Source organism: Leguminivora glycinivorella, chromosome 10 (assembly GCF_023078275.1).
Source record: "Leguminivora glycinivorella isolate SPB_JAAS2020 chromosome 10, LegGlyc_1.1, whole genome shotgun sequence".
NCBI classification, from domain to species: domain Eukaryota; kingdom Metazoa; phylum Arthropoda; class Insecta; order Lepidoptera; family Tortricidae; genus Leguminivora; species Leguminivora glycinivorella.
In genome coordinates this window covers 5927722-5943384 of record NC_062980.1, presented here as the reverse complement: position 1 = coordinate 5943384, position 15663 = coordinate 5927722, and the positions used below count along the sequence as shown (strand labels likewise).

The window sequence follows — 15663 nt, the reverse complement described above, 5'->3', positions numbered from 1 at the left end:
AATCATATATATAATTAATATGAACAAGATTAACGAGTAAAGGGGAGTATGGGGGAGTATATTATGTTATGTACCTTCGCAGTACTTTAGTACGTTTTTACATTGCATGCATTGAGCTAATAGCAAAATGGTCCCATCGAAAGGCCTCTAAGTTTTTCATATATATTATTTGTCTAAGATCCATGAATGTAATATCAGTTTTGTATTTAATTTTATATTTATACGCGCCGTGTGAGCGCACCATTTGTCGAGAGTGGTAGCATTTTGGTACGGTATCGATCGAACTCGATTTGACCTGGCAACACCATAAAAAAAACACGTTTGTCGTTTTGCAAATGGCCGCAACCGCCGAGTAATTACCCCAGGGAGTATAGAAGTATAAAGGAGGAACATCTGTCGAAGTACAACAATCGCAAAAATGACCGGCTGAGGCCTTGTAATTGCAGTTACAAATCTCTCCGCTTGGAGCGCATGTCTCGCTCAATGATCAGCGATGTGACATGACATTAGGACGTTCTTTTCTCTAGGCTGATTTCGTCAGACTCAGCAAGTCAAGACGTAGTCCCGTGGTAGTGCGCTGGCTTCGTACGCAGATGTTCTCGGGTTCGATTCTGACCATAGAGGAATAAGTAAGGGAAGAGTTGTAACTCCATACATCAGTAAATGCGAGTTATTTGTAGTGACATCTATCGTCATTCACTCGTCAATCACGCGCCAACTAGCGTAAATTATCAGTACTGCTACTTGTCAATAGATGTCACGACGTACAAAAAGTCTATTGCTCAACAATTTTTAGCTAATATTACAATAGTATTAATCAGTACTTTGCTTTCAATTACTTCACCTTATAATACAAGGTATAAACTGTTTTAATATTACATTTTTGGCAGACGCAACACTGTCGGCACCTAGTGTCGAGTAGCAGTACTGATAATTTACGCTAGTTGGCGCGTGATTGACGAGTGAATGACGATAGATGTCACTACAAATAACTCGCATTTACTGATGTATGGAGTTACAACTCTTCCCTTACTTATTCCTCTATGATTCTGACAGCGATCTTTTTACTTTTTGTTTTTTTTTGTACATTAATTTTCTTTTTGTGTATTTTTATTTGAGTTTATTTATTGTTTTATTCAGACAAATGTTAATTTAAGCCCTTTAACATTGTTTGCCCCATGTTAGGATTCTTAGGTAATGTTGTAAGTCTTGCGAATGAAATTTCGAAAAGTAGTAATAAAACAAAATATTTTTGGACAATAAAAAAATAAAAAAAATTGAAGAAAAATATTAGTAGAAAAAAATAAAAAAAGATCTCATCAGGATTTGAACCCGGGACCTCTTGCTCCGTGGGCGGGGTCACTACCGATAAGGCTAAGAGATTGTCAAACCCTTATCTCCCTGCTATTGCAGCGCCACCTATCTTTCCTTTTATATGTGCACTTCTGATACTTAAAGCTTTCGCTCCTTATATTTCTAAACTCCATAAATTACCCGTTTGCGGCGTTGTTATATTTCGGTTTTTGTTCGTGAAATATGCTTCACGAAGACTGTGATTTGATCGTTGTATAGTGAAATAAAGTGTAAGTTATTTCTTGTATTGTTATTCAAGTGGTTTAAAGGTTTTTGACATGCTTGTTTATTGAGATGCGGTAGCATTTTGTGCACCATGTGAGTGGATTGTGTTTTTGTTTTAGAAGGCGGTCAGCCATGTCGCTGCCGCCTTATCTGCTGGGGCCCAACCCATGGGCCACCATGATGGCCCAGCAGCAGCTGGCCGCTGCGCAGCAAGCCGCCCTACAGGCGCACGCTGCGGCCGCTGCTGCTGCGCCACCGGTGCCACCATCGCAGCCCCCGAAGCCGCACCATATTCCAGAAGAGAAAATAAAAGAAAAAGGCAAGTACATTAGTATCAATCGATCACTCTTCTGACTCTTGGCAATTTGGGGTCAGCCCTCGTAATACAATTCGCCATTTGCCGTTTTGACATTTCCCTCGTCCCTTTTTTCTGCTGTATACCTAAGTTTTATTATTAGGTTATTTTTGAAGAGAGTATCTTTAATCAGGTCACTACACTGAATACTGAATACACTTCATGTTGATGTAGGGTAGTGTCAGTTCAGCTTTTTGTATGAATTGGCCCCTTTACAAGGTTTTGCCATAAAGCGATTTGCCAAGACTATTTCCTTTGGGGTGACATTATTTACAGGCAATGGATATAATTTTCCATACTAGACACTGTGGAAAATGCTGTAGTTGCAAACATTTGTTTATAATCAATTGATTTGGATACAACTGCCATTGCATGCTAACTCTTAATAATTATTCTATATTATTTTATTTTTATGCTATAATATTGCAGCACAAAAATGGCTTCAACTACAGTCAAAGCGTTTTGCCGAAAAACGCAAATTTGGCTTTGTGGATGCTCAGAAAGAAGATATGCCACCTGAGCACATCAGAAAAATCATCAGGGACCATGGTGACATGACTAGTCGCAAATACCGTCATGACAAGCGAGTGTATCTTGGAGCCCTGAAATACATGCCTCATGCAGTTATGAAGCTGCTAGAAAATATGCCAATGCCTTGGGAACAAATCAGAGATGTTAAGGTCTTGTACCACATCACAGGTGCAATCACATTTGTTAATGAAATCCCATGGGTTATTGAACCTGTATACATTGCTCAATGGGGCACAATGTGGATCATGATGCGTAGAGAAAAGCGTGATCGTAGGCACTTCAAACGAATGAGGTTTCCACCTTTTGATGATGAGGAACCTCCTCTAGATTATGCTGACAACATATTGGATGTGGAACCATTAGAGCCTATTCAAATTGAACTTGATCCTGATGAAGACGGAGCTGTGGCGTCCTGGTTTTATGACCACAAGCCACTTCTAGGAACCAGGCATGTAAATGGATCTACATATAGACGCTGGAACCTGACTCTACCCCAGATGGCCACACTTTACAGATTGGCAAACCAGTTGTTGACAGACTTGGTAGATGACAATTACTTCTACCTGTTTGATTCAAAGAGCTTCTTCACAGCAAAAGCCTTGAACATGGCTATTCCTGGAGGGCCTAAATTTGAGCCTTTAGTAAAAGACAATTCAGCAGGAGATGAAGATTGGAATGAGTTTAATGATATCAACAAAATCATTATTAGGCAACCAATTAGGACAGAGTACAGGATTGCATTCCCTTACCTGTACAACAATCTGCCACATTTTGTCGAGCTGTCATGGTAAGTAACAGTATTGTTGACTAATGAAAGTTGAGATTCATAAATGGTGCAACACTTTAAATCAAACTATGGGTACAGGTAGAATAGGAACTCACACCAATAAAAGTCTTAGCCAGCGTTCCCACTTAAACGTCGCGTGTCTCGGGGCGCGCAACGGACGTCCGCGCCACGCCACCTGAGTGTAATTCAAAAAACATCTCCTCAGTACATTTTGCCACGCCGCCGCCACGCCACCGCCACGCCACCTGGGGCGCGTCTTACGTCCTTCCTATACAAAATGTACTGAGGAGACGTTTTTTGAATTACACTCAGGTGGCGTGGCGCGGACGTCCGTTGCGCGCCCCGAGACACGCGACCACAGTATAAGGATATATCAGTAGTTAATCTCCGGCAGCGGCGGCGCGGTCGTTACTACTGCGCAAGGTCACGCAGGGTTGTACATGTACAACGTTACTATAATCGACTTCGTACAATGTAAGTTGTTGTAAATCTAATAGGTTCTATTAACTGTAAGTAGGTTTTAGTATAACAATACCACGTCATGACACCACATTAGTCAGTATTGAAGACACAAAAAATCATTATAAATATATTACTCTCATACGCGCAATAGTAGATTGTGTAACAATAATTGCAAAAGCGTTAATTTAAGTGTTCATTTTATATGTTTTCTCTAGAATACACCCAATCCATCACAATAAAAAAAAGATTCGTTTGAACTAGAAACGTAGGTACCTACTGTCCTACTCGTATTAGTAACTGTGTATGGCGCTATGCTAGTACCAACGCTCTTTCTACCTTTTTATCTAATAAAGATTCAAGTACGTATTTGTTTCTTAAATACTGACGAAATCATATTTACATAAAATGTTTGAATAGATGTTTGCACAATATTTAAGTAGGTACCAAACTTTCGAGCTAGATAGATCGCAGCATCTACCTAAATGTCGTTACAGATAAATCCTTATTGATTTTAATGTGTCATTCTAGCTTTAAATCTCACTTTTACGCCATTTACGTAAGCAATAATGTACCTAACACTGCAAATATATAACAACCACTTACTTTTCTGGGTGTCTAGGAATTCTAAAGAATGACATTTCCGCATTTTGAGAACTTTCCATACACCCATAAACACTACAGTAACGAAAATATGTCTTCGGTGCTGACGTCATTTTCTCCCGAACTCAACACGTCAACACAGCGCGCAAACGCGGCCCCGACTGTCCAGCCCAATAATCACCAGTTTCGCATGTTTTCGCCGCATGCGAGGGGAGGGAGGGGGACACACCGCGCGGCGTGAAGTTTGTAAGAAGAGTTATTACTGGTTTTATACTGTGACGCGACGCTCTGATGTGGCCGGTCCCTTACACCATATTGAACAATTTTTATACCTTATGTCTCAGCTTTCATTTTTCTTGAATATTTGTGTTAAAGAAGTCAAATTGATGCACTTCACATTCCACTTTCAGACATTGACATCCTCAAAATTTTTAGGTACCACACACCAAATGTGATATACATCAAAACTGAGGATCCTGACTTGCCAGCCTTCTACTTTGACCCTCTGATCAATCCAATATCCCACCGGCACTCGGTGAAGTCTCTGGACCCCGTTCCAGATGAAGAGGAGTTTTTGTTGCCCGAGGAAGTCACTCCATTCTTGCAGGAGACAGCTCTGTACACTGATAATACTGCAAATGGAATTGCTCTGTTATGGGCACCAAGGCCATTTAACATGAGATCAGGTAAGTTCAACAAGTTTAGGTACTCCAAACCATTGCAAAATGTCTTGCCTTATGTATTATTTTAATTTACTTTTTGTCTAGGACGCACACGTCGCGCCATCGACGTACCAATCGTAAAGACATGGTACAAGGAACACTGCCCTCCAGGCCAGCCTGTGAAGGTCAGGGTATCTTACCAGAAATTGCTCAAGTACTATGTGCTGAATTCATTGAAGCACAGGCCTCCAAAACCACAGAAAAAGAGGTAAGAACACTTTGTTATACTAAAAACAGATTATTTGAATCATTATTGTCCCGGATTTTTTAGAACCTCTTTTGTATTAGTAATAAACCTGTTTTCATCTTATTTAATTTTATTGTAATTTTTAACTTTTTAAAGTAGTAGTAGTAGTAGTAATACACTTTATTGTACAAAGATAAGAACACACACAGTAAAGAAAAAAAGAACACACACATCATTTGTACAAAGGCGAACTTATCCCATTAAGGGATTTCTTCCAGTTAACCTTAGAGCAGTTAAAGTATCGTATATTATAATAAAATAATCGATTTCTATCAACTGACGGAAATGTCATTTGAATCGAAGTTATAGACTCTGCTACAGCACTAGTTTAAAAATAAAAATGAACGATAAATGACATGATAAGTAAATGCTGTGTGATAAATTAATATCGTAAAATACTCACCAACGAAGATCCGCAAAAATATAACATGTGTTAGATTATGTTTAAAGTAAGCGAAATATTGTTAATGAAATACTTGATTTTTTTTAAATATTGTTACAGGATTTTATTTAAAATTTCATTAGGTGGCGCGAGTTTACGTTTTGTGGACGATGTCATGTGTCAAAAAGAGGTTCTTACAAATCCGGGACAATAATGCATGTCTCCTCCTCGAGTGTAGTTTTATCAACCTGTTTGTATTTACAACTTGTGTGAAATGCGCCTATACCAGATAAAAAGAAAATATTTTTGTTTAGGTACCTGTTCCGTTCCTTCAAATCAACAAAGTTCTTCCAAACAACAACCCTGGACTGGGTAGAAGCCGGCCTGCAGGTCTGTCGCCAAGGCTACAACATGCTGAACCTGCTCATCCATCGCAAGAACCTCAACTACTTGCATTTGGACTACAACTTCAATCTGAAGCCTGTGAAGACACTCACCACCAAAGAGAGAAAGAAATCGCGTTTCGGAAATGGTAAGTTATTCAAATGTCTCATGTGCTACGTATGGACCAGTATGTTGTTAATTGGGTGATTTATGTACAAAAAGTTTCCTAAGTTTATTTACAGCCAAATAAATATAATAAATACATTAGAGCACCTAGTTTTGCATTTTCAATTAAGGTGTACTCGGGTAATTCCGAACGTCGAAATCCGTCGGCAAATTCCGAAAAGGGACCCTTATTACTATGGAATCACGGGTGATTATCATTTGAATTTCGGAATTTTCCGACGGTTTTCGACGTTCGGAATTACCCGAGTACACCTTACACAATTTCAAAATTATGACACACGCTTTAAGATACTTTGGTTTTAAAACAAATGCCTGGTAAAGGCCACGGGCTAGTCATGCTCTTTCTTATTTAGCCCTCTCCCCACAGCCTTCCACTTGTGCCGTGAAATCCTACGTCTCACGAAGCTCATTGTCGACTCCCACGTTCAGTACCGGCTGAACAATGTGGACTCGTTCCAACTGGCCGACGGGCTGCAATACATCTTTGCTCATGTGGGCCAGCTGACGGGCATGTACAGATACAAGTACAAGCTCATGCGGCAGATCAGGATGTGCAAGGATCTGAAACATCTCATCTATACAGGTTCAATACGGTATGTGCTCAAATACTAGTAGAATTATCTATTGATCAGGGTTCGAGGATATATATCAATGGATATTTATCAAGATATACAGTCTAAACTCTTTATAACGTTATCCTTTATAACGATAAACTCCCTATAACGTTGAAGTGAGCCCAACTTGGTTGGTTTGCGTTAAAACCCACATATTGAAACACTTTATAGCGATACGCCATTCTCTATTACGAAGAAATGTGTTCATATTTTTTAGACAGTAAATATTTATTATCGGTATTATTGTTTATGTTATGTTATCGAGTAACAAAAGACTTTGAAGCTCCGAAACATCCGAGGTCGGTCTAGCTTTTGTTATCCTTAATTGCCTTGAACACGTGCAGCACAGCGTATGGCGCATTGTTTTCTCGGAAGTGATGGTCTTCGACCAAGCATACTGGGTACCTATCGTATTATCAGTCGTAAACCCACTTTTAAACTGTTAACATGGCCAGTAAACGGAAAGCGATTAGTGTTGACGAAAAAGTTTGTGTGATACGTGCGATTAAAAAGGGAGAAAAGAAAAGTGACGTTGGAAGGCGTTTTGACCTAAGTCAATCCACTGTTGCTACCCTTTGGAAAAACCAAAAAACAATTCTACAGGCGGCGCTGGAAGGAAACTCTTCTAAAAAATTAAGAAAGCCAAAATTCGAAGACTTAGATCAGGCAATGTTGTCGTGGTTTAACAATCAGCGCCAGAATAATGTACCCATCTCGGGGCCAATTGTAAAAGCTAAGGCTGAAAAGTTTGCCAACCAACTTGGCATAATTGACTTTAAAGCATCTGAAGGTTGGCTCGGAAAATTTAAGCACCGTCACCAAATTACGTACGGTAAAATGAACGGAGAGGCGCGGGATGTCGATATGAATGTGACTATTTTTTTTTTTTTTTTTTTTTTTTTATTATAAATGGGCTTACTCTTGACCACAGACTAGCCAAAGGCAAAGACGTGGCCTACGATGGAGTGAGCTCGCCCAGAAGATGCCTGTTCACTCTTGATTTGAAGGTTGCCGGGTTATATGAGCTCGGAAATATAGCCGCCGGCAAGGAATTCCACTCCTTGGCAGTGCGCATAAGAAAAGAAGAAGCAAAGCGCTTCGTGCGGATTCGTGGAATATCCACCAAGTAAGGATGGAGACCTGCCGTGCGTCTAAGAGTCCGATGGTAGAATGGGGACGGTGGAATAAGCTCGTGTAGCTCTTGAGCACACTCCCCGAAGTGCAACCTGTAAAACACCGACAGACTAGCGACTTTCCGCCGATGGGCCAAAGACTGTAGCTTGGCCGTTAGCTTCTTGTCGCCAATCATCCTCCTGGCTCTGCGCTCCACTGAGTCCAAAGCAGCGAGTTGGTATTTGGCTGAGCCGTCCCACAGGTGGCTGCAATACTCCATACAGGATCGGACTTGAGCTTTATAGAGTGTTAGAAGCTGTCCAGGTGTGAAGTATCGCTTCACCTTATTTAGGATGCCCAGCTTTCTGGCCGCAGTTTGTGCTTTAGACTCAATGAAGGTGCCAAAGTTGAGGGCTGAACTCAACTCCACACCGAGGAGTTCTAGGCTGTCGGTAATAGGTACAGATGCACCCCGGAAAGTAGGAGTCAGATCGAACGGACTCCGTTTTGCCGAAAACAGACACGCCTGCGTTTTGGTGGCATTGAACTTGACCAGATTGTCGTCCCCCCACTGGGAAACGCGACTAAGGGTCAAGTTCGCTCGCTCAACCATGGCCTCTCTCTGTGAATGTATGTCGTCCCTGCTGTCCCCTGCACCAGCTAAATATCTCTCAACAACCGTACTGTCGTCTGCATAGCCGACAATGCTGGGTTGCAGCATGTCGTTTATGTGAAGCAGGAAAAGGGTTGCGGAGAGAACACTAACAATTGGATTAGTGCAGTGTGGCCTAAATTAAAGATGAAGTACTCATCAGAAGACATTTTTAATGCAGATGAAACTGGTCTTTTTTTTTCAAGTTGACTCCCGACAAAACTTTAAAATTCAAAGGGGAAAAATGTGTTGGAGGAAAACTATCCAAAGAGCGTATTACTGTTCTAGTGGCTGTCAATATGAGTGGCACAGAAAAAAGAAAGCTCTTAGTTATAGGCAAATCGAAAAACCCTCGGTGTTTCAAGAACATAAAACAGTTGCCAGTTACGTACAAAGCTAACAAGTCAGCTTGGATGACATCGCAGATTTTTGAAGAGGAAGTGAGAAAATGGGATGCTGAATTAAAATCACGGAAAATCTTGCTTCTAGTAGACAATTGTCCTGCTCACCCAATCATATCTAATCTTCGAAACATAGAGTTAGCATTTTTCCCAGCTAATACAACCAGTATTTTACAACCAATGGATCAGAGTGTAACTAAAAGCCTAAAAGGCCACTATAGACGGAAAATGTTGGTGGATATGATCGAAACTGACGGCAAGGTCTCGATCAACATGCTACAAGCAGTGAACTTCTTATCAAAATCCTGGCAAGAGGTAACAGCAGCCACTATCCAACATTATTTTTGACATGCTGGATTATGTAGTAGCCAAGAAACGGACCAATTTGACAGTGAAGACAATCTACCACTGAGTGAATGGATAAGCCAGTTCAACATACCAAACAATTTTAACGAAGATCTACAATCATACGAAAATATAGATGAGGATGTAGCCACAACTGGTACACTTACAGATGAACAAATTGTTGATTTAGTGTCAAGTCAGGAAACACCCGATAATCAAGATGAAGAAGATGATCAAGTGGACAAAGCCGAATCACCACCAACAATTCAACAAGCCCTAGATGCCGCTAAGTTGGTAGAAAAATTTGTGTTGTTTAATCAAGACGATTCCACCACATATCTAGATATGAATAGAATACATAAAATAATACAAAACAAGTACTGGCATAGAAAAAACGTCAGACAAAGTTATCAGACTATATGTGTAAACAATAATTTATAAGCATTTATTATCTAAGACATACATATTAAAAATTCTTGTTAATTTGGTTGTTTTTTTGTTCACTCCATATAACGATAACTCTCTATAACGACAAAAAATGCTCAGTCCCTTGAGTTTCGTTATAAAGAGTTTACACTGTATATCCAATATGTATCATTCTTTTATAAATATTGCAATACAAAAATGGTTTTAAAAAATGTAATATAGTTTTTTGTGTTTGTTACTATTTTTCTACTAAATGTTATGTTTTTTAGTAGATTTTTCCTAAATAATGCAACAAAATAATAATATACCTTCCATACAAAATCAAAGTTGATATATATCATAAATATCCGATATTTTGATATTTATTATAAATATCGGATATTTTCGAACCCTGCTATTGATATAAACTTCATTCACAACATTTTTTTATTGTTGACTCTGTGTTGAAGAAGTTTTCTGAAACAAGAAAATGGGCCATACTTTCTTGTTTAGTTACATATATGAATGGTATTTTTTATGGTATAAGAAGCAAAGACGGGCGTAGGTCATGCTCAGCACAAACACCAGAGCACTAGTAAATGCGTTAATTAGTAGTGTAAGAATGGGAATGAAAGAGTGTTTGTTTCTTAAAGGAAAATTCTATCAAACAACTTGTACATATAAAATCATACCTACAAGTACTTGTGTTGTCTTAAACATATTTTCTTTTTTAACTATAGGGGCCAGTATCAAAAGGCCCCGGCTGCGGCATTTGGGCACCCGGCTGGCGCGTGTGGCTGTTCTTCATGAGAGGTATCACGCCTCTGCTGGAGCGCTGGCTCGGCAACTTGCTGTCCAGGCAGTTTGAAGGTCGACACTCCAAAGGTATGTATAAGATAATAGTTTAATTACAGTTTCAGCGCTAAGATGTTAACGCCTGAATAACATACGCAACGTTCGCTTATATGCTGCTTCCTCAATCAAACCTCCTGGTAATCCAAACCAGATTAGCAGACCGCCTAAGCCACCTTACTCCGAACCATACACACAATTCACATTTAATGAATCAACTACCCTGACTGGTGACACTTCCTACCAGTAGGTATGACAACACGAAATGCTTCCGTGACATCTACTAACATTTTTCATAAAGTGTCAATATTATTTTGCCAATGTTTTATTCCTACTTTTTGCCATGTTTGCCTAACCTAATTTAATAATGCAGGTGTTGCAAAGACCGTGACCAAGCAGCGCGTCGAATCCCACTTCGACCTCGAGCTGCGAGCGTCAGTGATGCACGATATCGTCGACATGATGCCCGAAGGCATCAAGCAGAACAAGGCTAGGACCATCCTGCAACATCTGTCTGAAGCCTGGAGGTGCTGGAAGGCCAATATTCCTTGGAAGGTTAGTTGTTGACTATAATTATTGTTTTGGCTTATAAAGATTATACTTACTCTTAAAAGACCAAGCTTCACGACAAGAATTTTAATTTCATACCTTACATTTACATGACGTATTTTTTTGCATAGGTTCCCGGACTGCCAACCCCAATCGAGAACATGATTCTCCGCTACGTGAAAATGAAGGCTGACTGGTGGACGAACACGGCTCACTACAATCGCGAGCGTATCCGCCGCGGCGCCACCGTCGACAAGACTGTGTGCAAAAAGAATCTGGGACGGCTAACCAGGTTGTACCTCAAGGCTGAGCAAGAGAGACAACACAACTATTTGAAGGCAAGTTGTATAATAAGTTTCCAGTGTTTTTTTTACTACTGATTGTAATCTGGAGTCATAGACTCCTAATTTAATGACAACAATTAATAACAGAACCAATTACTCACCTTTTTAACTGCCAAAAGTAAAAATTCATAGACCTTTTTGTTTTTTCATTCAGGATGGTCCCTACATCTCTCCCGAGGAAGCCGTGGCCATCTACACAACCACTGTCCACTGGCTGGAATCCCGTCGCTTCGCTCCCATTCCGTTCCCGCCGCTCTCATACAAACACGACACGAAACTGCTCATTCTCGCGCTGGAGCGGCTAAAGGAAGCCTACAGTGTCAAGTCGAGGCTCAACCAGAGTCAGAGAGAAGAGCTGGGGCTCATTGAGCAGGCGTATGATAATCCTCACGAGGCGCTGTCGAGAATCAAACGTCATTTGCTGACTCAGAGGACTTTCAGAGAGGTAAGCTTAAGGTCCTATTACTTTGTGTTCATTTTATCTAGATTTGGTCTCTATATCGTTTTAAACCATTAACCCGTTACGTTAGTATTTTTTGCGCGTAGAATGTTCAATGTAAGATTTATAGCGTACAGATATAGTGCGAAAAGATTTGCCTTCGTATTGTTACGGAAACGTACGAACGTGTCATGGTATTTCAGTCAGTCTCAGTACAAGATGTACTGACATTGACTAGCATGACAAAATACGAACGTTTCCGGAAAAATACAAAGGAAACCCTTGTCGTACTACATCTGTAACTGCTGTGGCAGTGTACTATAAGTATGATGTCATGTGAGAACTGACCTTCAAGTAAACTGAAATAAATGTCATATACAAAGAAAAAATTACCAAGGCCTCCAAGTGTCCAAAGCTGGTGGTGTTAAATTATTTTCTATGAGGATAATTTAATTTGTTCTAAGAACTGACCTTCAAGTGTCACACCATTAAATTAGTGACCTTCCACAGGTGGGCATCGAGTTCATGGACCTGTACTCCCACCTGGTACCCGTCTACGACGTGGAACCCCTGGAGAAGATCACAGACGCGTACCTGGACCAGTACCTGTGGTACGAGGCGGACAAGCGGCGCCTGCTGCCGCCCTGGGTCAAGCCCGCCGACACCGAGCCCTCGCCGCTGCTCGTCTACAAGTGGTGCCAAGGTCAGTATCTTAGTAGACCAGTAGAGGCTGACCTGATGCCGGTCTATGATGGACTAGGCACCAAGGTTAGTTGATAATGGACCTATGACTTGACTGATATTCATGATGTTTTCTTGAAAATGGTACCTTGTCACTAACCATAAGAACTAAATTTGCCAGTATCTTTATAGAAATTACTTTACATTATACCTTTTGATTGTAAACTGCACATTTTTTTATTTGTATTGTACATGTCAAAGTGTAATATCAATTAGCAATATATGTCAATAATAAAACTTATTCTAAACACAAATCAAATCTTACAATTAACCTAGCAAATCTTACAACTAAATATCAGCTAACACAAACAAACATTAATTAAAAAAAAAACTAAATATAAAAAACTTCTCCCAATTCATTCTCGGAAACCCCTCTAAATGCTGGCGACATTTCCCCTCTGAATTGCCAACCCTATTCTCTGGGCAAAAAAGAGCCATGCCCTGGGGTCACCTGAGACCCTACCAAACGACACTTCCTTCACGAATTTTTTCGTGTCAGTCGACCACGGACCCAGTGTTTCCACTGCAAGCGCCACAAATTCGTATTCGTCCATTACGAACGAATATTGCGTCCTTGAGTGTCTGAGCCTGGTCCGCGCAGACCCAGGCTTCTTCGTTAGACCCCTCAACGTGGTACGAGGCCAGCGTATCGACGCAGATCGCATCCCACGCTCAGGGTTTCGACCATCCCATGGCCAGAAGCCATAAGCCTTTTGCCATCCGCTGCTGAGAGGCCTGATGGCTCCTTGTATTGTACTGTTCATGCTGTATATTTTCTTTACCTTCAGTCTCAAGGCCGCAATATTGACACGCGCTCTCGTTCAAAATATATGAAACATCTAAAACCTTCAGGGATTTTTCAAAGTGATGACTCCAGGTATGAAGGTGACTTGGAAGAATTAGAAGAAAGAAGACACTAAGCGATTGCCCAGAGTGTGTGTTGTGGCAAAGGAGATCATGGTTATACCATCCCCTTGTTACAAACCTCACTTTGGTTGGTTGCACAATCAACAATCTCAACAGCATCAAGACAAGAAGACATTATAACTTTGAAGATTATTTAGCTATATTATATCACAAATTTTGGTTTAAAATTTTCTTAACCCATATGTGCCCAACACTTATAATTTTTTCCCTATTTTTTTTTGAAGTGACAACCTCATTCTCCTACTTATTTTAATGAGTAGTAGCGTGTTTTCAGCAGTGGGTCGAAAACGACCCTATGGTCATATATGGGTTAAAATAACAAAAGTCTTGATTTTTTGTGACTTGTACCCTATTTCACAAAGTCACAAACCCTTAAGTGAAAGCTTCTTTTCAATTTGTTATATTGAAAAAAAAAATCATCCACTCGTAATGTATCTTTGTGAAATGGGCCACAGAGCACTGTATTCTCATATTACATACATTGTGTGCATGCTATTTTGTTAAAATATGGAAATTCCATCACAATATTGTATTCTAGGCATCAACAACCTACAAGACGTCTGGGAAGTGGGTGAAGGCGAGTGCAACGTGCTTCTAGAATCTCGCTTCGAAAAGCTGTACGAGAAGATCGACTTGACGCTGCTCAATCGTCTGCTGCGTCTTATTGTGGATCACAACATTGCCGACTACATGACTGCTAAGAACAACGTGGTTATTAACTACAAGGTTAGATATATTCGTTGATTTGAAGTAGATCTAGGCTAAAAAATCTAATAGTTCAAAAACTTGATGAAAATTGACATAATAACAATCAAGCCAAACATTTATGTTGTATATATCGCAGCTGTGTTCGTTTTAAGAGACTCTCAACCCTTTGTGTTTGAGCCGGAACCCAGACATTAAATAAAACAGTGGATTTTTAGTACAGTGAGAGGTTCTAGTCTAGGACACGTAACGGAGAGAGAATTTTGGTTAGAAAAGAAGGGTCGCTGGTGGTGGTGCGTCTTCATTCGACACCCCTGGTGGGGTGTGAGTGGCCCCTTCCGCGCTGGGCGCTGTGGGGGCTGTGTCGGGGCGAGGGTCGCTGGTGCCGTGCACCTTGCTTTTATAGTGACGCGAAAGGGGGAAACTGTGGCGCTTCAGTCTTCATTCCTATTGGTCCGGCAGGTCGAGGCGCTGGCCGCTGCTCATTGGATCAGCGGGGTGACCGGAGGTTGGCTGTCCTGGACAGTGTTGCCAGTCATGGCGTTAACACTTTGAAATCCAAGCCTGACGTTAACTGCGCGTCGTCACGAAATTCCATGCTTCCATTGAAATCTTTGCTTTAAATTTTATCGCCTCAATCAAAAACCAGCGGGCGTAGCACACTAGTTCGATAAACTTTATCGCATCGGTGCACGGTGGGCTGGATGGCTCGAAAAGAGGACATTCGCATTTTCTCAGAAAATCATTTTGTGAAAAATGCTATCCGATAGAGAATTATATAAGGAATAATAAATGTGTAATACATTTTTTCGAAATAAGGCATATGGACAGCAGAAAAAAATGTTTTTTTTTGTATGGGACCCAAAAATAGGTATCTTGTTTCTCAGAAACTATCAGAGGGTCCCGTCTTCTACCTCTCAAGACTTTGTTTTTCTACTTGTACAGAATATGAAACTATAAGCAGATTTTTTTATACAGGTGCTGGTTTTATTTAGTCCAGTAAAAAGTCCACACATTTTCGATTTTTTCGTTTATGTCGTTTTTGGGTTTTTACATTATTTTTAATAATTTCTTACGGGACCTCTAATAGTTTCTGAGAAATAAGATACCTATTTTTGGGCCCCATACATCGGATAGCATTTTTCAAAAAATGATTTTCTGAAAAAAGTGCGAATGTCCTCTTTTCGAGCCATCCAGCCCACCGTGCGGTGTATCTCCATCACACTTACAAATAGTGCGAAAAAGGCGGCCTGACGTTTATCGCTTATCACGCGACCATGCTTGCCTGACAAGATTATATTTTTGTATGATGAATCGCGTAGGGGTCCTGAAACCAGAGAGT

General features: G+C 40.5%; 1 protein-coding gene across 1 annotated transcript in view; it reads left to right on the top strand.

Annotated features, from left to right (window-relative positions):
* The first annotated feature begins 336 nt into the window (after nt 1-336).
* Nucleotides 337-15663, top strand: part of LOC125230135 (pre-mRNA-processing-splicing factor 8) — a 32153-nt gene continuing 16826 nt past the window's right edge. The window contains 15 exon segments of the mRNA XM_048135170.1: nt 337-355; nt 1490-1583; nt 1698-1897; nt 2363-3251; nt 4749-4999; nt 5081-5243; nt 5979-6196; nt 6602-6808; nt 6811-6827; nt 10505-10649; nt 10990-11171; nt 11297-11503; nt 11664-11954; nt 12459-12651; nt 14155-14342. Of these exon segments, the coding sequence (XP_047991127.1) occupies nt 1711-1897; nt 2363-3251; nt 4749-4999; nt 5081-5243; nt 5979-6196; nt 6602-6808; nt 6811-6827; nt 10505-10649; nt 10990-11171; nt 11297-11503; nt 11664-11954; nt 12459-12651; nt 14155-14342 (3138 nt within the window). The 5' untranslated portion in view covers nt 337-355; nt 1490-1583; nt 1698-1710.